The sequence below is a fragment of the Eurypyga helias genome, unplaced genomic scaffold, assembly GCF_000690775.1.
Source record: "Eurypyga helias isolate BGI_N326 unplaced genomic scaffold, ASM69077v1 scaffold11408, whole genome shotgun sequence".
NCBI lineage: Eukaryota > Metazoa > Chordata > Aves > Eurypygiformes > Eurypygidae > Eurypyga > Eurypyga helias.
Window position 1 is genome coordinate 94,219 of NW_010268972.1, and position 25,001 is coordinate 119,219.

A 25,001-nucleotide genomic window follows, 5' to 3' on the forward strand; every position below is an offset into this window, starting at 1 on the left:
CTGTAAAAACATTTCCTTTCAAGATGCTTCACAACAGAATTAGTACCATCGTGAAGCCAGCCAGATTTAAGGCTCAGCTTGATCAGTTTATTAAATGGGAAATAAGAGATGATTGCCTGTGATAGCAGGGGATGAATTTGATATTCATCAGAGACCTGGGAAATCCCTTCCATTCTGTGCTCCTCTGTGTCTATATGATGTCTAGTCACTGATTTGACTGTGGAAGGCAAATTTCATTTTAGAGTAGTGAGGCATATAGAAACTCTATGAATAATGCCATTTCCAATTGTGTGATGACCATCCTGCACAAGAATGTGAATAAAATAGGGATAACTGAGATGCAAGGAGAGTATTAACTCATATATACATTATATACAAAAGGGTAAATTTTTTGTGGTATGTTTTGTTTTGTTTAAGTGGATGATGATTTAATGTAGGGTTTCTCTCTTGCTTCTCTCCCCGTGGATTACTGGTAATAACAGTTCACCTAGTATAGGACTGATGTGGATTACACAAAGCTCTTACCTAATTATTTGTGCATATATATTTTTGTGTTCAAGAGGGAGAAGCCCTATTTTTTTATTCAATAACTTTGGGTTTTTCCCCCATGTGATCTTTGTAACTGCTCTTCAGATTTGATTGAAAATTGTCATTCTCTGGAGATTTGGCCGGTTAATCAAGAAGTGAGAACATTAGCACAAAAGCCTGATGCTGGTATATTTGTGCTAGTTAAGACACAGGAAATAGGTCCCTTAGGAGCAGTTTCCTATCAAGTCTGATCATAGAGAGAGAGAACCTACTTTATGTTGCAAGAACCAAACAAACATTTATAAAACACGGCTGCCAGGAGACTAATAGCAAATATAGTCTCTTCTTCCATAATGATTATAGAGAAGTGCAAGAGAATAAAAGGAGAAAGATGAAGGGAAGGACATATTTTAATAACATAAGCATTATTTTGATTGTGTCCTGGCTGGGTAAAGAAATTACTGGAGTGTAGTCTTTCAGGAGCTTTTCTTTATTGATAACGTGTTCTTCTCTACATTAAAATCTAAAGTACCTGTTGGATGTTATATACTCTTCCTTTCTGCTTGGTATTTACAGTATTTTCATTCACTACGCTGAAATGTAAAAAATTAAACCAACAAGTGTAAATTTTTCCTTCCAAAGCACAGAGGCTGTTTATTAAAAGGCTTTTGTTAGCAGAGGGGTGTATGTCTGATATATTTATCATATGTTGTTCAGACTGATAGCTCTGCCTGTTTACCCTGATGGTTGCAATTGCTTGCCATTTAGAGACCCTGCTTTCGGTTGCTATTGCTAGTAAAAATGCAAGTGGTGTGTAATGAGAATGTCCAACCTGTAAGAAGATACTTTACTGCAGTTACTCTGCAGACTAGTGAAAATACAAACCAGGTTTAATTATGTTTTAGGAGATGGTTCCTTTGTATAGCGCTTGCATGCTCATGTCAGCCCATCTTTCTGCGGAGGCTGGATCACTTGTTAACAAGCTCACAAGTCAGAAAAGAAAAAATAGGTTTGTATACAATGAGAAGAGATTTACTATGGTTTATAGCTAAATTTACCAGATTTTCTCTTTACACTGAACAGGTTGAATCTGTGAGTGGCTGAGTGCTCTTTCCTGGTGCGATGTCGTCTTGTCCCTAATGCAGCGTGGGGCTGGTTGTGGACACTGGGCACCAGTGTCCTGGCTGTGCTGGCTTTCCATAATCGCCTTCCTAGCACTGGGGATTAGAGCTCTCTAAACTGAGTGTACATTAACAGCAAAGTCAGGGCAGGAAGGCACAGGTTTGAGGGATGGAGCCTGTAGTTGGAGTTTGAGGTGCAGGTAGAGACACAAGAGGAATGGACACGGCACTGCAGGTTTCAGAAGTGTCCATGGAAAAGGTGCGGAAGGGAGGTTAGTGATGAAACCTTAGCACAGATCCATGCACACGCGTATTATGATAATCTTTACTGACAGCTTCCCTTTCTTTAATGTTAATTTTGATTTATTCAGTGTACAAGATAGTTTACATAAGTGACTAGTCGTTTTTTTTTTCTTTTGGGTTGGTCAGAGTTGCTGACCTTGCTGTGGAGTGTTCAAGTCATTTGAAAGCACAGATACTCCTTTTCATACAACCATTGTCACCAAAATACTCAATCACTTTTTGGACAAAAATGAAATAATTATTATATCCCTCTGAATGGAAGAATACCCCAAACCCAAACACCTTTACTCTTAGTTTTTTTAGTTGTTGGTAGAACGGAGATGTTGCTATTGAATTTAAGATTAAGTCTTCTGAGAAGATGGATTTATACAGAACTCTTATGTGCCTTCAGAGACCATTTCCCATTGTGTTGGACTGAAGTAGATTGTAACCAGCACTTACTGGGACCAGGCATCTAGAAATGAAAACTGCACAAATGAAACGTGTAGGAATTTAAGGGATTGCACTAAATTTATTCAGACTCCCTGGCTGCTTTTGAGTTTTCTGCAAGTAATTGTCTAAAGAAGATGAGGGAATGTGAAAAAGTTCTGCTTATGTTTTTGGAAGTTCATTACAAGTATATTGAACAGTACAGATGAGTGGGAAAGTGCTTCTTTGAAGATGAAGTAGTGACTAGTACTAATTGTGGATTAATCAGAGGCAGGAGCTGATGTTTTGTTATTGAAAGATAAAATGTCCAGTAAGACAGGAAAGGCAAGGCCAGTTTTGAGCTTTGGAAATTTGGAAATGAAACAAGTCAGTCTTCCTGCAGAAAAAATATGAGAAAATATAATTGAAGGGTGTGTTTGGATTCATTATGTATTGAATAAGGTTCTGTTGGCAAGCGTAATGGTGACATGTCTTAACTAAGGATTTTGTAATCCTAAGAGGTGACAGGGAAATTTTCTTCAAAAATACAAAACAAACTGGCAACTTCTCATACGTATGTTATTAATGCTGTGCAGGTGAACTGTGAAATGGACCTTTCTATATGCAGAACTGCTAGCAGTAATAGCCCGTTTTGAGCTGTTAAAAAATTTTCTGAGTTGTTATTTTGTTACAGAATTTAGTACAATAATGAAAGAGTTGTGGGTTTTTGGTAGTTGTTGTTTTTTGTGTTTTTTTTTTTCTTTTTTTTTTTTTTTTGTGCCTTTGTATTGTTTCATCTTTGTGTAACTAGCCTAAATACATGAGAGACGTCGTATGTGCTTTATGGACCAGACATGCATGTCTGGTGGCACAGCGAGGCTCGGGTGAGAAGCCCTGGCTGAGTCATCTCAGCAAAAGGGAATTGCAGGAATTTTATACTGAAAGGCTATGTAGAAGTGGATGAAGTGCTTTAAACTTTCCTCTGTGATGTAAAAAGTAACTGGTCTTCTAATTACTTCATTATAATTTTGAAAAAGAAAGCAACGTTCTGTAGTGTTTGCGTGTTAAAAGCTCTATCTTTTGATATAGCAGGGATCAGTGCTTTTATAGAGAGAAAGAAACCTTACAAGTTTGGGAGTTTACTCAAATCAGTCATTTCTGAGAACCGTCTGCAATAAATCTGTTTGTCTTCTCAGAAACTTTCTTGGTCTTCTAGATGTCCTTTTCCTTGGTTTATCTCATGATAGCACATCCAGGTGGAATTTGCCTTTCAGAAGGAAACTACTTTCCAAATAAAGAAATAATTGCTTGATGCAGAGATTTTCACAGCTAGTTACTTTTCTTAGTAAATCAGAATTTTAAGTCAGATCCCTCTGCAGGTGTCCAATTTTTCTCTCCGTTCACTTCAATGTAAATCAAAATCTGTGTTATTTTGAGGAGAAGAGAGCGCCTGATTACTGTAATATTAAAGATTTTTAAAAGGATACCTCATACATCTGTTGATTACGGCAGTAGTGCTTTTGTTAGGGCTGTGATTCCTCCTCTGAGTACCTATTTACAGGCACATGCATGTTTTTGATACAGATCTGTCTGCTGTCCAGGCAAAGCCAGACAGAGGCGTGTGGGAGCTGCTGTTTCTTAATTGCTTGGATAACTGACAGCGAGTCTGGTTCCAAAACTTGCTGTGTTTATAATTCTCGATACAAAAGCCACAAAAAGTAGATGTGATGGTGCCAGATAGCATCTGTTTTACATAGCTTTTGGGTTGCAGTTTCTGATGTGTTATATCCTAGTATTAATAGGTATGGCTAGGCAGGAGGCAGACAAGTTGCCGGTTGCCTTTGTCCTGGCTGTGCTTGGGGTGAGGCGAGGGGGATGATGCTCCTTCCCTGCTGCAAACTCTGAGTGGGGCAGGGAGAGTTTTGCTGACAGCCTTTAAACTAGTCAAGGGAAAAACCTGTGGGGCTGAGAGATGGTGAAGTGTAGGACCCAAGTGGTTCTAGATGAATGATGCTTACACTGTACCTATATAGACATCTGCTAAAACCACACAGCTTAATGCCACACTTTCTTATTTTAGCAGAGGCAAATCTTCTAATAGGTAGGATGTTATTTCAGTCTTTTCTTAAATGTGTATACACTTACAGTAGGTTTGCCTGAAAAGACCACTCATGGAAAATTGCTAAAAACATTGTGTTAACAAAGTCACATTCATTTGGGATGAACTTTTAACATAGCTGAGATTCAAAATTGCATTTCATCATCTGATTTTAGACTTGCAGGTAATAACTTCAGTGAAATATAAATATTTACATAGAATCATAGAATGGTTTGGGTTGGAAGGGACCTTAAAGATCATCTAGTTCCACCCCCCCTGCCATGGGCAGGGACCCCTTCCACTAGACCAGGTTGCTCAAAGCCACATCCAGCCTGGCCTTGAACACTTCCAGGGATGGGGCATCCACAGCTTCTCTGGGCAACCTGTTCCAGTGCCTCACCACCCTCTCCAGGAAGAATTTCTTCCTGATATCTAATCTAAACCTCCCTGTTTTCAATTTGTACCCGTTACCCCTTGTCCTGTCACTACAGACTCTTGTAAAAAGTCCTCTCCCAGCACCCTTGTAGGCCCCTTCAGATACTGGAAAGCTGCAATGAGGTCTCCCCGGGGCCTCCTCTTCTCCAGGCTGAACAAGCCCAATTCTTGCAGCCTTTCATCATAGGAGAGGTGCTCCAGCCCTCTGATCATCTTCATGGCCTCCTCTGGACTCGCTCCAAGTGGTCAATATCCTTCTGATATTGTGGGTTCCACAGCTGGACGCAGCACTCCAGGTGGGGTCTTAATTTTCAATCAAAACTACAATTACCAGTGTCCCTAACTTCAAAACAAGAAACCTATGGCAACAGTGATCTGCAAGATGCTGTATGAAACAAGGTGGAATGCTTCTTTTTATTGTTAAACACCTTCAAGGGTTCTGATTCTCTTCTATATACCTTTTTGGATGTAACTTCAGGATTTTCATGGAGATTTCAGTATGTATTTTTAACCTTCCTGCAGTGGTACACAGAGAACTTCAGCTGAAACAACAGTAACTATAGAAATATAAACAGTAGCTTATATCGTATTTAAAAATTGTATGGATTATCCTTTATATTTGGTTTATAAGTGACTTTTAATATATAGAAAATATTTTATTTTGGGTTCTTGTTTACATTCATAATGCAGTTCTAGACAGGTTCAAGATGCTGGTTAGCCTTTGGAATGTATTACTTGCCTAGTGCTTAACAGAGATAGATGACGAAGAAGTGCATATTAAAGCCTCTCAAAACACAGGATCATCAATCTTCAAGTAGCTTGGCTTCACACAGCTGCTGCCAGCCAGGATGAACAAGGCATATCTACAGCCCATGGAAGCTTGATGCATCCAGCCTCCTGCTTTTGCAGATTCTCAGTGGAAATGTCAATTGGACATTACCAACTGCCTCTGCCTGCATTTCTCTCTCTCAATAATTTAATATATTGTTTGACTCTGTGTCCTGAACTCATAACTTATCACCTACTGACTTGATGGCTTTGGCTCTAGAATCTATGTCTGTGTTTGAAACCCACTGTTCACACTTCGTAATATTTTCTGTTTGGTCATACAGGTAATTAAAAGCATAAGCTTCTAATGAGTAAAATAGCTATGATAATGGTTTTAGATCTTACTACAGGTAGTCCTTGAACTACCTTGATCTAAATTTGAAAGTAGCGTTCACAACTTTGATATTAGAATTATACATGTGGTGAATAATGTAGGTATTTTTTGAAAAGTAAAAATAAAATCAGTTGGTTAGCATTAGAGCCTCATGTAACTCTTTGTCAGCCTTTTCTGGCATGCTGTTAATAAAGGCCGGTGAGAAAATGTTTAAGGAGGTATTGGTACTTTATGGAATTATATAAGCTGCATTTTCTTTCTGATTTTAACTCTTTGCAAATGAGTCTGAGTGAGCTCCCTTGTATATTCATTCAAGTCCCCAGTAACATACCCAGAGAGAACTTGGAAGGAGCTTCCCCATACACTGCTGCCTGTCACCTGATTTTGTGCTTTTACTTGGGTACCTTTTACAAAAATGCTGGCTCTGATAGCTTCTGTAGTGTTGCTTCTACAACTGTAGTAAAATGTAATAGTAGTAACTGACTAAACTATAAATATAATTACAAAAACTTACATAATTATATAAAGTGACAAAAATCAATGTACAACAGTTTCTTACAGCAACAGAAAAAGTTTTTGTAGTTGTGGATGCATACATTTCCACTGCATATATGATTACCCCAAAAATCTCAAAAATGGCATTATTGAAATGAATTAACCTATTAAACCTAGGTTTAAATGATTTTTTTTCCTTTTATTCTAACATCTAGGACGAAGACCGAACAGAGGAGGAAAACAGCAGAGTTGAGCCTGTTGGACATGCAGACACTAGTTTGGAGAGCACTACCAATTTTTCCCTGGAGTAAGTTACTGGCAGAACACATTGTTTTAATGATGAGTCTTGAGACTGAACACAGACCAGGAAAATCTCAGAATAATATGAGTTATACTGCTCTTAAGAAAGTGGGGCAGTCTTTTTTAGGTCATGTGTTGTTCTGGTTTTAAGCAATTTGCTTCATGGACCTTTTTAAAGCAGATTTTAAACAGTTTAAAAAGCTGTGTTAAAGATGAGCATTGGAAACTTGACATTTCTAAGTGCTGATGTTACAGTAGATTTTCTGCATCAAAGACAACACTTATTTGGTGGAACTCTGAAAAGCTGATAGAAGGAATAGGGTCAGTGCTAGCACAAATATATCAACAGGTGAGAACAGGAAAGAAAATCCTAATACCCACCACCCATTCACAGTCCTTTGGGAAGATGTACATGGGGTCATGTACGTTGTGTGGGCAAAAACCCCCATACTTTGTGAGTGGATCCAAACTGATGTTGTTTAGGACTGGGAAGCTCAAAACATACTACATTTCGTAACGAGATAGAGCAAGCTTGACCTTTTGCATGTCATTGCAAAGAGCTGATCCATACCTCACTGTGGAATTAATGAGAAGATATCACTTCTACCTTTAAGTTAAACCTTTTAAGTTGATTAGACTTAAATTTTAAATAAAAATACATATTCTGGTCCTATTATTTCTGAATTAAGTTATGAGTGAGGTGCAGAGGGTTTAAATGTTAGATAAAGATCAAGGTGATGTCTGTTAGGCAATACATGCTGAGTTTTACTCTGTTGCATTTACAAACTCTTTTATATTGTAAATTCTAAATGCTGCTTGCTAATAGAATTTACTGAACTTCTGTCAAATTTAATGCTTCTTGGTGTGGCTTTTAAGTAACTTACTGGCTTTTCATCATATGCTATTTCATTATTTTTTGTGATTTGATATCATACTTCTTCGTATATTTGTTTGAAGTTCTTGTCCCAAACTTAGGAGAAAATCAGGGTGAGAAGCAGAATTGAAACAATCTCTCTTAAGGAGGGATCATTTCCTTTTGTTTTCCCTTTTGTGGAGTTTAACATTGGAATTTGGGATGGATTGAAAGAAAAAGTATAAGAAAAACGGATGCCTAGATCTTAAGTGTGTGTTTTGAAAAACAAGGAAGGTTACTGACCCAAGCAGTAGAGCATGTTAAACAGGGTAGTATGAAAACTGCCTTTTTTTTCTTTTTAATTTAAGATATGTTTCCATTTATGACAGTTCCAGGTGAATCACATTGATACTCACTTGTTCTCTTCCTCAGCACTGAGTTTTCTTTTAAGCTAATAGAAAAGTTGGAGGAAAGTTGATCATAGGGAGCCATAGATGTACCAATAGCAAAAATGCCTTTTAGCGTACCTCTTGGGCGTGAAAGACATTGCTCAATTTCCCTGAGCTGCTTTGCACTCCAGTTAATGAAACGTGGTGTGCAGTGGGAATGAAATGCAGCTAGCCTGTACAGAAACTAAAGTAGGACAGGGAACATTACCAAATGCTGTAATGCTGTCAGTCTTAAAACATTTGCCTAGGTGTGAAGAATAATACTTGTTTGGTTGATGTCTCTCAGCTCTCCTGCTGTTGAATACTTTCTTGAGCTGAACAGTGGCACCAGGGATAGAGACCTTCCATTTGTGGTGTTTAAAAAAAGAGACACAAATTGAGGCATGCAACAAATGTAAAGCCTACCTTTAAAAGATATTTTTAAAATATTAATTTGGAATAACTAGAAAAAGCCCTGTAATGTTTGATCTTTGAGTTCCAAACAGTATGGGGTCTGGTTATTCTCAGATCTAGATTAAGCACTGCAGGCTTTTGTGATGGGCCACCATATGATCAAGAGCTTAAAGAAGGAAGTAGAAAAGCTGTTGCTGCTATCATAGGGTATTGGTCTTTGCTCCATTTCTAGACTAAAGTTTATTTGTATGCTTAGGAGAAGCAAGCTCCTCAAAAGATATGTGTGTATATATATATATAGTTTTAATGCCAGGAAATAGGGGAAAAGCATGTGACACTAGGGAGAGGCATGAGCCATAAATGCAGATTGAGGCTTTTGGTCAGATCTGCTGCTTCCAGATTTCCTGGGAGGTTTGGCCTTCATGTGTTACTTTCTCATTTGTGTACGTCTAACTATGATTTATGGGCTATATTCCACTTTTCCAGGTGTGGGTATGTTTCAAACACATCAGTAGACTTGGTCCAAATCTTTTTCTAGAATCTTTGCATGTCTCTTTCTGAACCTGTACTTTCCTCCTTTGCTTTGCAAATCTTATTTTGGAAGCTTTGCCTAATAATGTGATTCAGAAGACAGCAAACTAGTTTTAAATTCCAGTTCTTTTATTGGAAGAAGAGTTTAACTTATTAAAAATACAGTAGTTCTCAATTGATTAGGGAGTAGTTATGTGAGAGCTATTGCTAAGGCTTAGAGTGAGATCTCCCCAAGACACACAAATAAAGCATGGTAGTGCTATCCTCAGCTTTTAGGCTTTTTGAGGAAAAAGGGTATGTGGTATTTAAGGTATTTCTGCTAAGTGGTCCAAACAGTTAACTTTAGAATAAGGAAGAACGAAAACAATATGCATGCGATGATGATACCTGTTTTTATGTAGTAAACTAAGTTTACAAAAGATTTCTTTGATTTTTGTTTGTTTTATTAATTGAACTATTTTTGATGATTGATCTCCTTTCATGCCATCAGATTAATGTTCAGGTACGTAGCATTCAGCAGTGCCTTCATCACCATGACTTGATTTCTGGAATGGTTTTGTTTTTCTGTGTGTGTTTGTGTGGGGTTTTTGGTTCCTTCACAGTACATGTTCATATTCCCTCATTCATCATTGTCTCACAGTGATATGGTAAAGCTCGTAGAAGTCTCCAACGACGGTGGGCCTTTGGGAATCCATGTAGTGCCTTTCAGTGCCCGAGGCGGAAGGTAACGTATCGTGTAGGATTTTAATTGAATTGTAACTTGTGATGTCTTATCTTAGTTGTGTTTGGTTTTATATTGTGTGCCTTTGCCTTCTGTGGGGTATTGTATGTTTTTCAAAAGGCAGTCTCACTGGTTAAGAATGGAAGAAATGCTGGTTTATTGACTCTGGGCTCAGAATGGACTCTATAATGGAAAAGCTGTGATTAAAAGGAGTCAGGACTGTGAGGTTTTAATAGAAGTTCTGTTGTAATCTCATGGGAAATTGAAGTATAAAAACAAACTCTTAAAAATTATAATCTGCTGCTTTAATTCAGGTAGATATTTATGCAGCTTTTCCTTGCTGACTGTTTAGAGCTGCAAGTTCCCAAATAACAGCAGAAGTCCAAACCAGAGGCATCCTATGCCCGTGCTTGATAAGAGTGGAAGAGAAAACAATGATCATGCTTTCAATACTTAGCGTTGAGCCATCTGTTGGGGTTAAAATGAAGTAGCAAAAACAGTTGAAACATTATGGCTTTGGGAAAGGTGAACCTGTTTTATTATGAGACAGACTGAAACGCCTGAAGTTGGATAAGGAAAAGGAGAACAAATACGTATTTTAAAAAGTAATCTTTGATTGCACATGAAGGGATGTTGTTATATTCTCACTTGCCTGTCCACCCAACAGCAATTTCAGTGCAGTAATTAAGAGCAAAACTAGCTTGCTATATCTCTCTATCTCAAATATTAATACCCTCTTTTCAGAAATGATAAATGTATTCTTGTATACCAAATACTTTCACAGGTTTTTAAACACAGTATAAGAGCTGTATTTGCAGCTGTTAGTTTAAACCCAGTGCTTGGATAGCCATACTGACATGCATTATGAGAAGATGCAATTTTTTTAAAATTTAAGGCTACTTTTTCTGAGGACTACAACTATTAAGAAGAAACTTTAGTGAAGTGGTAAATTCTTCTCTTCATGATCTGAAGTTTAGTGAATTCAGTGTGGGAATGGAAAGGGCATGGGTGAATGGTACTTCAAACATAACCTCGGAAGTAAATCCTATAAAGTTGGAAATTATTGTAACATTCAGTTATCTGGGATTTAGACAGTGTGAACTCCAAGAAAAAGACCAGTTTAAGAGTGTTTTCTGCCTACTAAGTACTTGTTTAATAAAATTGATGTTAGAAATGTGTATTTTGACATTTTGAATAAGGATTTTAACTCAAGTAAAATTCACTTCCAGGATGTTAATGTGGTTGTCAAGTCTGAGGTGAAGCTTAAGCTGTTTTATATATCGTGAGAGTATGGAAAATGAAAAAGCCATAAACACAGAAGTAAGATAGAAGTCTCACTTTTTTTTAGGATGCTACCTATGTGAAGGGCTTGGAAGGACTTTTAACTCCTTTTTTTTCGGAAGTTTGGAATTATCTGATGAATTTTTAGTACAGGAAAGTGTAGTTTTAAATATAGAAGCAGGACATAGTTGAAAACCAAGCTCTGGTACAAGGGAAATAATCCGTATATTAAAATGTATTTAATTTTTCTTCATGATAGTAGAATTCCCCTCACTGAAAAATGGATGGTCTGAGTTTTTTCAAAACCCCCAAAATCATCTGCTGGAGGGGCAGGATTCTTGGGTCCATGTATTCAAAGTGTTGAGGAGCAGTCAGAGTTGGAGAGGACCTTGGATATTTCCATAACATTTTCTTCCATGCTCTCCGCATTGTAGCGGAAGAGAAGTAGGGTTCAGTGCTCGGTGTTGATGATACACACTTGTGTTGTGTTCCGGCTTTGCTGTCAGCTGTGCCCTCACCTCTGCATGCTTCCAGTGAGCACAGAGACATTGTCTCTGACGGCCTGCAGGGTGGGCAGGGAAAGGAGTACACCCAACATCAGTTTTGGAGCACTTGGTGGGTTTTTTTGTCTTTTGGTCCCCCAGCTCTTTTGAGCAGATAAGAGACACTTGGTTCTAATTTACTAGATTCAGAGGGAGAGCAGATGCTTGGCAGGGATCCTCTTCTGCCTACTTGTTTCTCACTCTAGCACATGGCTGCTCTTTGTTCCTCTTCTGGCTGTGAAGCACACTGCTCCACGCTACAGTGAATAACTTACTTGGACAGAGGATCTGCCTAGTAGAAACCTAAATATACAAAACCAAACACAAGACTCAGTAAAGACTTTGAGGGATTTCCAAGAAGAAAAGATCTGATGTATCATATAGCTTTGTCCATTGGCCCACCATTGTTTTATATTTGCTTGGTGTTCAATTCCAGTTATGCTATGGTTTCAATTATTTTTCTTCCAGTTCCTTTCTTTTGCTTTTGAAAATGTTACTTAATAGGCAATTGTTATTAAATAAATAATTTTAACAAGTGAAACAGTGTAAAAACATGCTAAAGCAATTCCCCTTTTTGCCTCCATGCAATAAGCAGGGATGTTCTGCCACCAAAAAATCCCCCCTCCCCCAAAGCAAACACTCTAGACCTCTAAAAATGATATGCTCCTTTAATTATATTGAGGGAATATTCAATGTGTTTGCAGTCTTTTTGAGGGTTTGGGTTTGCTGTAAGAATCTGTCAACAATATTGACTCGATCTTGAGCAAAATCTCTAAAGATCTCTGCTCGTGTATATAGATGCTATTAATTATTTTTGTTCCTAGTAAAACAGAGACTTTTAATGAAAAAAATAATCTTTTGGGAAAAATACTGTTGATTTGTACAGACACGGTCAAACTTTCTACTATGGATATGTTTTTTAATTATCCGTTTTTTCCTTCTTGAAGTTCATCAGTTCTTTATTGGCCTTTTTGATCATATGCTTTGGATAATAGTTTGTTCACCTTATCAGAAGGGAGGAGGAGTATACATATTCATCACCCTAAGGTTCTGAAGATTTTCAAGACAACAGTTTTGTTTGCAAAACCTGCTGGCGCATTTTAGCAGTGGTATAAATGGAGTGCTAAGCAGAATAGGAGGCATGAAATTGAAAGCAGAAAGAAGGACAAAATAGAAATTGAACATAAAAGTGTTTAGATAAAGAGTATAGCAAAGAGGAAATTAATGAAAGCATAAAAGGAAAGAAAACTAAATCTGTGCAGAATTGCCTTTAACACCGATCCTTCATTCTTACTAGATGCTCATAGAGGAGGGCAAGCACTCAGTCCCTTGAGAATAGCATTTGAGCAATCCTGGCTGATGGGGGATGTTATGTTGATGCATAAATGGGGTTGCATCGGGTTCTTCTCTGCAAGCTTAATAGTAATTATAGCATAATTTACTGTTATATGGCCTCTTTTACTTTTAAGAGTCTTTGAAGTCTTCTCAAGCTCTATACTGTAGTTGTTCTGAAATCCTGACATGTCTGTCTTTGGAAGGAGGCTGAACTGACACGGGAAATACATGACATAACATCATAAATCTCTGTGAATAGTGATATGGAAGTTATAGTCACATAGTCCCAAGACCACTGTGTAATCTACTTAGTAAAACAGAACTGAAAAGTACTTGGATATTCATCTGAAAATGCTATAAAGAACATCCATTAATAAGTATCAGACAAGTTACCTTCATGCAGCGCAGTGAGTATGTGGGGTTCTGCCAGCTGATCTTCCTATTGAAGCATGCCCCAAAATTCATGATAAACTGTGCAGCTGAAACCTGGCAACTAAACATACCTAATCTCTGTTTTTCTTATATATCTTGAATGTCTTGAAAATATTAAGGAAGTCTGAGAAGAGTGGGAAAATAAGGGACTGAATTGTATTGCTTTTTGTCTGTTTAAATGACAAATTTAAGAGATTTTCTTTAAAAAATGAAAAACCTCAAATGAAGGTAGACATCGATGTGTACACAGTCCCTGTACTAGAATTATTGACACATTTTTCTGTTCTGTAGCTTTTTTTTTTGTTGCTTTTAGTGGAAGTGCCCTTAATTTTCTAGAGTTTATAAATAATTTCCTTTTTCCACTGTAGAAGTTTTATTCTTTTACTCAAGATAACGAAAACTAAAGTAACATCTAATGGCCATTGTCTACACTGAAGTCCTTAATAGTGCCTTCAAGGTGCCTCTCTAACACTCGTTTTCTGTTTGATCATTTGTAGGTATGTGTTATCTGCATCGCCATTTATTTCTCTCCTGCATTTTCAACCTTTTAAGTCTCTAAGGTAGCCATGGTTTTCAAAAACATATGCATTGGGAAAAGATTCCCTGTGGTGTGAAAGTACCATTCCCTCACTTTAGTTGAATTCAAGGCTTTCTTTGTCTGATCTCATCCTTTTAAAAGTTACATAAACTTACTTTGAGTATTATTCAGGCTCAAAAGCTGAGTAGTAGCTACCAAAGGTTGGAAATTGGTTCCGGACTTCAGGTGTGAAGGCTGATAAAGTCAATTTAATGCCTTGGCAGCAGCGCCGTGACGTCAATGTGGTGCAAAGGAGTTTATGTCCAATTCAGCATTGATCAGCCACGATAACTTAACTTGAACAGACAGACTGATTTGTCTACTCTGACCTCTGAATCTCAGGAAATTTATACCATGTTTATGTTCCCGTAGAGCTTTTCAGAGACCTTTCATTGTACGAAACTGGTACACATCTGCTTTTCAATCAATCCTTATTTTTGCCTCTTCATCTAGTTTTTGGCTTTTCATGTTAGTGACAACCATTCTAGATGGTTACGTAATTTTCTGTTCCATCTGATTTGATTATATTACAGTTAGCTTGCAGGTAGTAGGTAAATAACTTCAGTGTGTATGTACAGTGGGCAGTGGTGGCCAAATCATATTCTAGATGCTCAATGTAATATTTTTATTACTCTCATAGTATTTGCACTGTCAGTTTGTATTAAGACAAATTATCATCATTTCCATACAGCTGGATGGCATGTGGGAGTTCACAGTTTCAAAGAACTACCCAGACTAACTCAGGCAATTTGGATGTCAGTAAAACATTCACTGCTTATTTCGAGTTTTATCATTGATTGTAATTTATACTGAGAACTGAAATCTTAACACATGTAGCTGCGTTTATTTTAATTGTATAATTAGAGTAATGAACCTTGTGGAAATACAGTGGTGCAAATGCTAATATAATCTAAGATGTTTACATTCCCAATTAGGTATTTAAAACAAATACGGAGATTGAGCTCTGTGCTTTGATACTGTTTCCCTTCTGTCCCCATGTCAGCTAACGTTAATCTAAAACAGTGCAGGTACTAAATTTCCATTTATAATTACTGTTTCGACAGGGTTGCAGACTTGCAGAGTGTTTTGCAGAAGTTCACGCAGTATTTAATCTCATTCTTAAAAGAAGCTATAGTTTAAAATGTTTATTTTGGAAGAATTAATTTTAGAAAACGTTAACTGGATAAGGTTAAGCAAATTCAAATGCACCCATGTATTCGTATATTACATGGCAGTGTTTAAACAAATTTATATACTAAGTTTTGTGTTTTACACTAGATTAGTTTACAGACTTTCAGAATTTATGTTTTCCTAACGCAGGAAACTTAACATTGAAACTGTGGTAGAACTACATCTCCCCTTATCAGGATTAATGGTGGTGGTATACAGCAGGGAAAAAAAATCCAATTAATTTTTAGGTTATTGCATATTTGCAATATCAGGTCTGCTCTGTTTATCTTCAGTTACTGCAACAACAAACATGAATTCCCATAATGTCTTTTTTTAGAGTCAAATTCCTTCATCTAATCGTAGTATGCTGAAGAAATACTGTAGGAAATTGATAGGCTTTTGTTCCTAAAATTTTCAGGAACATGCATTTTCTGCAAGTTCTAGGAGCGTTTACTCTTCTCTGCAGACATTCGGGAAATTGTTTCTGAAACTGTGTCTAAAGGGATCTTTTCTCCATGTGTTTGTATCAAAAAATTAAATAAATTAAAAGGCACTGTGAGGATCCTGGTTTCAGATTTGACTCAGGCTGTTCATCCAGCCTTGAATCTGTTCTCAGTGACTTTAGGTTTATATGCCTTGGTTAACCTAGCTCTAACATTTGTTAAAAAGCAAAATCCTCATGAGCACCATATGTTGTATGTGAGATGAGCAATCTTGCATCAGTAGAACTTGTAGCCTTTGTTTAATGAGATTATTTGCGATTTTGACTGGTAGTTTGTTTCAGTGTTACGTTATTTTACTGTTGGTCAGGTTTAGTGACACTTTTCCTAGATTTGAGATTTTAGGTGAAGTCAGTTTAAGAAATTACAAGCTCTGCATAAAGATGCATCTTGCATTAATAATTTTACTTCAAAACGCAAAACAGTAGAAGCAGTTTTTCCAGAAAAATGCTATGCAACAACCATTGATAGATGACTTACTTTGTAATCATAAGTACGTGGAGACATTGGGATGAAATAATCATTCTATTTTGTACAGTGTATTATCATACTACTAACTTATATTGCCAAGTATTATCATAGTATTGTACTTGTAATATCATAGTATTGTGGTTTGTGTGGAATATGTTTTGATATTTAGTATCTTAATTTTTTTTTTAATATTTAACCCTGTAAACAGAACACTTGCCTCTCTCTTCCTCATTTAGTGATGACATTGTCTCCCCAGAGAAATTCAACCATTTACACCTGAAAAAGTCACAAGCTTGTTTTTTAACCATCAGTTTTACATGTATCAAAACTATGATTCTGTGAAAAACAATGTAGTGAAGGCATACAAATATTTTTCATTTTCTTAGACAAATACAAATATTTTATCATTAACAGTCATAAATGTTATTTTAGTGCTTTTTACAGATAGATATATATATAAATTATTTCTGTAATTATTTGTGGTGTTTTAAAAATCTGAGACTCTGTTCAAGGCTTATTTTCATGAACACAAGGAAAAAGGGATTGAATCAGTATTTTGTAAATTTATTTCTTGTGCCAAACGCCTTCATAATTCTCAGCAAATTTTAGTACAGTAAGTGCAGCCCAACCTGGTCATGTAAGTTAGTGTTTGACTGTTGTGGATGTGAGATTTTTTTTTTTTTCCCCCATGCAAACTGTTAGAGGACTGTGAGAAAGGTAAACAGGAAACCACCTAAAATAGCTAGATAATACTTCCCAGATCATATCCCAGTGTTTCACTAGCTCAGTGATCAGAATGAAAACAGCGAAGCATTTCACTGATGGTGGGTTGTTGGAAGGAATCTACAAAAGGCAGAACTTCTCAAACCTGAAGAACAGGGAGGGAGGGATACACACTAGTGTCTGGTGTGCTTTTCAAGATTCTTTTTTTTTTTGAGATTCTTGCATTCTAGAGTAGTGTTACTTTAGCTTTGTGGAATCTTTCTGGTCCTTGTGCTGACCAGTATTATGCAAAGAGACAGGTTGCTAATTGCAGCAGCGGAACTAAAGTCAAGCCCAATCACAGTTTGCATCAGTGACTGCACCCAGGTGGAGGGTGGAGAAGGTTGGCCTCTGATGGGACCCCCCCCACAGGTCAAAGGTGCCAGTACCTGAGGTGTTTACAAAATACTCTCTGTTACTTGGAAACAGAATAGTATCACATAAATGTTAATGTCTGACTCAAACTTAATTTGATGATTTGTGTTGTCAAAATGCTTTATGTTGTTTTTCTCCTCACAGTCTGTTTACATGTAGAGAACCTTTCAACATTGTATCTTAATGTCTCTAGGTGATTCCAAAATGGAAATACTACTAGGATTTTTCTCTTACTCCTTCATCTGCCTTGTAGGAGAAAACGTATGACTGTTCTGTAAAATAAATGTCTTATTTGCATATGTTTATGATAAATTGGTAAATGAAGAATTTCAAGTGGATGAAATAAGTTAATTTTGCTTTTGTGACCCATTTGGTTAAGTGCTCAAGTGCATATATAACTTTTGAGCGGATGAGGAGTCCTTTTAAGCATCATTGACTGCTCATTTACTTTGAGGTATGTGTGAACTGAAGTGCTATGATCACTGAAAGTTTTGTGCTGAAAGACATATGTGATCTCGCAATTCCTGCGATGCAACCAAGTATTGTCGACGCCGTGCCTTGAAAGGACTTCTGAAAAAGTAATGCTGTTGACATGGATGATGTGAATTTGACCCACTGATTCGTCCTGTGGGATTTCAAAGTAAAGATGATCTTTACAAAAAAAAAAAATCATATGCAGTGTCGATGCCCGACTAATCCTGAAGATTGAGTCCTCCCTCAAACGTAGAGTTCAGGTATAGAAACATCATTGACTTTTCAAACTATCATACCAGGACGTCAGAAATCCACTCTTCAGGATCCCTTTCATAATTTCAGGTTGAATATTTGTTTACCTTTTCTCTTTAAGAATGTGCTTAAGATGACACTGTGGGTAAGCACTAGACAGAAGTGATCAACTCACTGCAGAGAGTCTATCAAATGGTGATTGTCTTCAGTCATTACTGAACCAATTTTAAGATAATATGCTGGATAAAACTTAATTTGCAGTAAATTGCATTTAAGTTTTCAATTTCCCCTTTGTGTTTTGTAAAAAAAGTTAAGGTTTAAAAGTAAAAGCATTTGGTTTGCATGAAGTTCCCGAGTCCTCTATCAATCTCTTCATTATAGGCTGCTTATTATGTGAGGTGACCTCACTTGCACCAGAGCAGTAGTGATGGCTGTGGTATCGTCTCCTAATTCAGAAATTCAGATTTTCAGTTGAGCCTGTTCCACTTCAGTTAACTAGCGCAAAAGGTGCTGGCTGCCAGATGCATGGTGCTTTTTGGAGCTTTTACTGCTCAGAAATGTAGGCTTTTTGAAAGAATGGACATGCTGTTGTCACACTGCCTGTTCCTTACGTAGAAATGGCGTGCTTGATTCGCCTAGGGTCTTTGTTTCATGGGTGAGGGATAATCATTCAGGCAATAGTTTATTTGAAACTATGATATCCTGCTTCATAGTAAAGATAGTTTAAAATTTAGTTTCTGTAGTGATTATGATAAAAGATTGAATCAGTAGGGTTTTCTATGCTACAAATTGTTAGAACAGTAACCATTTGTAATCTTAATATTCCAGAACCCTGGGACTGCTGGTAAAGCGATTGGAGAAAGGTGGAAAAGCTGAACAAGAAAATCTTTTTCGTGAGAATGACTGTATTGTCAGGATTAATGATGGAGACCTTCGGAATAGGAGATTTGAACAGTAAGTATACTTAGCGTACGTTACATTGCATTATTTAATCTTTAACACTGCACATTGCAGTAATTTGAGGAAATGAAGTATTTAAGAAAAAAATTGCCTAATCTTGCCTTTCTAATAAAGAATAGATACACTAAGGGACATTAGTGGTTCTTAAATAGCCAAACTAAAAAAATTCAGATTGGTAATTTTCATTGGGGTATATGGATTTCTCATTTGATTGGTTTTGCACATTATGGATTTTTTTCTTCATGTGTTGGTAACCTGTTTATTGTGAAGTTCCCGTATGATTTTTGCTCTTACACTTGCAATGCATCATGTTCAGTGTATGGGGACAGCATAGAGACTTCATTTTTAATGTTTTGAAAATATTTGGGGTTTTGTATGTGTGAGAACTAAAAGTTCTCTCTGCAGAAACTTCCTGCAGAAGTTTGAGAGATCATAAATATTTGCTGAGTGGAAGCTTGAACTTGTTAGCATCCCAGACTGGTGTATTAGAAGGACTTTTAAAAGTGAAATCAGATTGTAGTTCACACCCAGATAACTGAAGGAGAAATCAGAAAAGACATGCAGAGATTGAGTGATTTCAGAGACGATACCATTGTTCGGAAAACTCTAACATGTTGAGGGCCAAAGAAATGTCATTTATTCTGATCATCCTATACTTAATATACATTTGAAATCTGTGTTTTATTTCTCTGACTCTAACCTGGATTGGAACACGACCCTGTACCATATGGTGGAAAGCAGCTTGTCTCTGCTTGTTCTAAGGTTCTGAGTCACAATTTGTTAAGTCTGTGAAGAGACTTGTTGACTTTGTGTGCTTTGGAGCCCGATGTCCATCTGTGCAGGATTGAGCATTTTTTTCCTATTTCTTAGTGTTGTATTCTGACAAAGTTAGAAAAAGTAAAGTGAACATACAAAAAGTAGACTTTTTCGTATGACTGCATATAATATCAGCAAATTATGGAAATACATGGTCTTTGTACGAAGTGTAATTTCATTCTAATAATTCTGTTGTCACCGTGATTATTGTATCTGAAGAAGCAATTATCAAGGTTCAAAACAAAAAGACACTGCAGTTCTGCCATAGAACTGTCTGCATTTCAAGATTGATTAAGATTTTTGCATTTCCAAGTCCAGTATTTGGTATGTTAGCTCTTAAGCATATTTAACCATTGTGTTACCCTAAGGCAATAAACCTTAGCAAAAAGTTGACCAAGTAGACTAGCAAACAGATTCAAGTTTTATAGTTTATGCTTCAGTGCAATATGTCTGTCAGCTCGTGTTGCTTAATTAACATCAGTAATTATGCTTATAATGTCTTGTTGTCTGCCAGTCCTAATTTGCTAATTTTCTGTTCATTTTGCAACCTAGAGCACAGCATATGTTTCGCCAAGCCATGCGTACGCCCTTCATTTGGTTCCACGTGGTCCCTGCAGCAAATAAAGAGCAGTATGAACAGTTGTCCCAAAGTGAGAAGAACACGTACTACTCCAGCCGCTTCAGCCCCGATTCCCAGTATGCTGACGGCAAAAGTATTAACAATTCTGGACTTCACACGTTACAAAGAATGTCTCGAGCGGGTAACCAGTCTGATCAGACAGACTCCTACTCGCAGCTACCTCATAGTGTGAATTCATCAGGGAAACCACCCTCGGGCCTGGTACCATCACCTCAGAAAGTTCTCACCTCCACTGCAAACAGTGGGTATAACACCAAAAAGATAGGGAAGAGGCTCAGTATACAGCTGAGAAAAGGTAAGGCAGTGGTGCGCTCCTCGTAGAGCATGAGGTATGTGTGCATAGTGTGTGTACAGTGTCCAGTGCCATTGCATGACCGCTTGCACTGGCCTGGGGGATGTGATGGCTTGATATTTGAAGCCAAGTGGCTGAATTGCCCCCAAGAAGCACACTCAGGAGTTCGACTGTGCATTCACGTTGTGCAATGTGTTTGCTAAAGGCAGTTTTGAAGAATTAACTTCGTTGTTCTTTTGTTGGCTTTAACATTGTTTTCTGCCTCAACTAATAAAAAGTGCAGTAAGTGCTATAAATTTAGGTGACCAAAACCTAGGGAGTGGTGAACCATTTAAGTAAATAAGCTAAAATGGCCCATATTCTGGACTTTACTGATACCATGTGTCTCCAAGTGACTAACTGTGGTTGCTGTTAGATTTTAGGAGTGTGTTGGATCCACTTGGTAAATTGGACTTTTTAAATTCCAGCTACAGCTTTTTTATTCCACTGGGATGTGAAAGATGTTTAAATGGTTGAGATGTAATGTGATATTTCCTATCTTGGGCCTTATGCTAATGTAATTTGAATGGGGGTGAGGAGAAAGCAGTACATGCTTATCTCAGCATCTGTATTATGTGTGCACACGTAGATGTGTTGGTACATCCGTGGAATTTTTATGATGTGTTAAATGTCCTAAACGAGAAAATGTTATTTTTGCGTAGTTACCATTTAGATGCTTTTAAGATAGTTTGAAGTATAACAAATTGTTGTTTAGATGCACGTATTTCTTGGCTCTTGGGAAATTATTTCTTTAAAGGATTATACATGCTGTAAGCTTTATGGTACTAAAATGAGCATGTTTAATGTTAGGTGTAATTTGATCTCTAGGAGCAAGAATAGGGTTTACATTACACAGCAAAAGGTTTACCCATGTGACAGTATTCTCTGTGAACTCCTTCCCCTTATACTGTATGTGCTTAATGTTAATAATTTTTATTAATTAATCTTTTATCAAAAGATATTGAGGACTGTGTGTTGAATGTAGAGATTTTACAGTTTCACAGGTACCAGGCTACTTGTCACATTGTCATTATGCTTTCCTTTCTATGAACTTCACATGAACCACCAGATTGCTTCTTTCTGGTTGCTGAATTTTAAGCTCTACAAACTTGGATGACATAAGGTTGAGTTGACAGTTTGCTTCTGTTGTCGATGCTCCTTCAAGAAATTCTTTAGGCCATGAGCTCAGATCAGCCTGCTTGGAAAACCGTACTGTTATTGGCTGAGTAAGGAATCACTGTGTACAAATAAGCTCTTAGTCACTACAGTGATTTTCACCTATTTGTTTGTGTCTGCGGAAGCCTGTAGGAATATCACTTGGACGTTACGTAGAAGTATTCTTAGCCAGGAGTGGAAATACGCATTTCATATAATGTAAAAGCACCAACAAATGAATACAGAATACGGGCACACGCTATTTTTGCACAAAACAAAAAACCCCAGCTTCTCATAAGATCAGAGAATATAATCCTGTTGTGTTATGGATTCTTTCTGTTGTGAGGTTAGGTTTTGGTCCTCTTGCACTGGATGTGTTTCATAAACATTCTCCCCACTTCTATAATGTAATTTAGCCTTGCTGGTACCAATACCAGCAAGTCTGGTTTTGGAGATGAAGGATATGCATGCTACCTGTTGATGGAAAGTGATCCATAAGTTACTTGAACATCTAGTTCACACCAGATAAATTTGATGGCTCTTATGCTAGTAAAACCTTTGAAATTCATATCTAGAATATATTTCAGAAGTTGAGAGGATACTTATTTCTAAAACACTTGGCTTATGTGAGAATATAACTTAGGAAGAAATGGCACCTAGCTCAGATTATAGACAGACAGAAACTAGTCTGCTACATTTTATGCATGGTGATATTTAAAAAAAAAAAAAGTGCATGAGGAAGGATACCATTTTATCATTGCTGTCTCCATTTGTTAATATCCACTGTAGAAAGAGGCATGTCCTCCCATTTTGGCTTTCGTTTGATCGCTCTGAGAACACACATGTGGAGGAACAAATGAAGCAAAACTCTTAAATATGCCCCCAAGTAGTTTGTTACAAATATCAGTGCAGTAGGGATGTTGATTGTCTTTGATTATTTCTGATGAAGGATGCTGTAATAATACAGGCTTTATAGATATTTAACAACTGTGCTTTCTTTGTAGCTAACAGACAGCAGTTATTTTACCAATTACCATCATTAGATTAAAAACTCCTTGTGGGGTGCATTAAGGCATACAAGCATGTAAAGCTTCGTCTTGAAATTCACTTTCGATTTAACCTGTGCATTCTGGTTAATGATGTAGTATATGAGAACTGACTCTTTTTCCGTACAGACAGACCTTCTTTATTACAGCTGTGTTTCTATATATTGCATGAGCTTTATTATATAAAATGACACGGTAAGATAACCCTGCAGTACGTGCTTCTGTAATTATGATTTCTTAATATTTATTGCTGTTTTGGCATTTTAAAATAACCTGAACTTTCATAGGATTTAGCTGTTTAATAAAGTCAGAAGAGAAGGTCAGTCATATGTTTCAGTCAATGCAGAATGTTTGTTGGCTTTTCTAAATGAAAATGGATATCTGTTTATCTTTCCTTAAAGGTCAGGGCCTGAACTTTTAGCATATAGATGTAGGGGTTATTGTTGATATTCTAATACCATTAAGGCTGTATAACAGTCTAGCTTAATAGCTCACACAAATTAAGATAGCACAAGAAATGACAGTGAGACTGTGTTTATGTATATTTTAGTGTAAGCTGATACACAGTAAGTATAAATAAATAAAAATATTTTTTTACAGCTAATACATAGAGAAAATAAACCCCAGAGTGCTAGGACAAATTTGACCTCGTATGCACCAGGACAGTTCCAGAGTGTTTTTTGCTTTGACTGCAAAGGTTCGAGCTAATGCAATTGAGAGAAATTTAGTCCAGCACTTATAAATAATAAATAACCATTTATACAACAAATGATTCTAAGGCTTAGTCTTTGAGCACTGAATAACTCACAGCATTTAGTCTGATACTGACTAAAGCATTCCAAAGGCTGCGTTTCCATTGGACATTGTATTCCTCTGATTCCATGTTTTGACATCACTGTACTAAGACAGGCCTGAAGTACTCAGTCTTTAAATTGTCTTCACTTTATTTGATTGCCCTTAAGAATAATATTCAGCGAATCAGGACTTCACGTCTCCCCAGTTCCAGAGAGTGACCTATATACTGGCCATGGGAGTTATGATGATCTCTTTGGCTCAGAATGGTATAGCTTCAAGAGAAAGAAATAAGTGACACAACTGCAGGATAGCTGTAGGAATCTCCAGGTCTGTTATGGAAAGGGTGTAGCAGTTGTGTCCCAGGGGATGGTGTGCCCTGAGAGGAAGGAGGCACTGTCATGCAGTGCAGCGGAGAAAAATAGTTAAAGTGTAGATGTGAAGAGTACTGTGAGACTTGTTGCTCTTCAGAGTCTTTTGTTGGATGCCTGTTTGGCTTGCTGGCCCTTCCGTGGTTATTAATGTTCCGTCTTACATACAGAGCCGAGCTTAAACACTGCAGGTCCTACCAGCTGACTGGGCATTCAGCATTACCGTACGGCCCTGCAGCGCCCAAGTCCCTTTCTGCAGGAAGTCGTTAGAGACGCAAATGAGATGCCATGGCTAGTTTGGGAGTATGCTAATGTAAATTGTCATCATATTTACTGTGGAGTAAAGCACAGACGTGGATGATAACTTGTTTTACTTGGTTTATATGGCAGAGTGTACAAGACAGGACGCTGAACTTCTCTGTAAGATATCCTACATCATGAATCTGAAGTACACAGATTTACATGCATTTTTCATCATGCTCTCCTGTTTTCCCACGCAGTTTCTTGAGCCAGACTTTGAACTGACATTTTAAATTTTTATTTAAGATTTCTTTTGAAGTGATATGTTCTCTTAGCCGGATTTTAGAATTCCTGTTCAGATATAGTAGGGGTGTTTGCCACTTTGGAAATGAAGCATGTAGGTTCCTAAACTACTGAAGTGACTGTGAGAAATGAGATTCACAAGTGAAGCAGATCATTTTGGGCAATATTAACCACTGAAGAAACATAAACTGCATAAAGTTTCATCTTTCCATTTTTTGAAAACACTTGTGATCGCTATTTATTAGCAGGCTATTAAGCTGAGCTGAGATCTTCTGGAGAGGTCTGAGCTTTGCTTGGAGAAGAAAAAAAAAAAAATGTTCCAAATCAGTCAACTACATAAAAACGGGCATGTGATTAATTTGTCTTGATTGTGCATGTG

General features: G+C 37.2%; 1 protein-coding gene across 1 annotated transcript in view; it reads left to right on the forward strand.

The window, feature by feature from the left end:
* PARD3 (par-3 family cell polarity regulator) overlaps positions 1 to 25,001 on the forward strand; it is a 141,177-nt gene that overhangs the window by 81,813 nt on the left and 34,363 nt on the right. The window contains exons 5-8 of the mRNA XM_010157936.1: positions 6,766 to 6,857; positions 9,717 to 9,800; positions 18,797 to 18,922; positions 20,297 to 20,679. Coding sequence (XP_010156238.1) covers positions 6,766 to 6,857; positions 9,717 to 9,800; positions 18,797 to 18,922; positions 20,297 to 20,679 — 685 coding nt within the window. The remainder of the gene's footprint in view (positions 1 to 6,765; positions 6,858 to 9,716; positions 9,801 to 18,796; positions 18,923 to 20,296; positions 20,680 to 25,001) is intronic.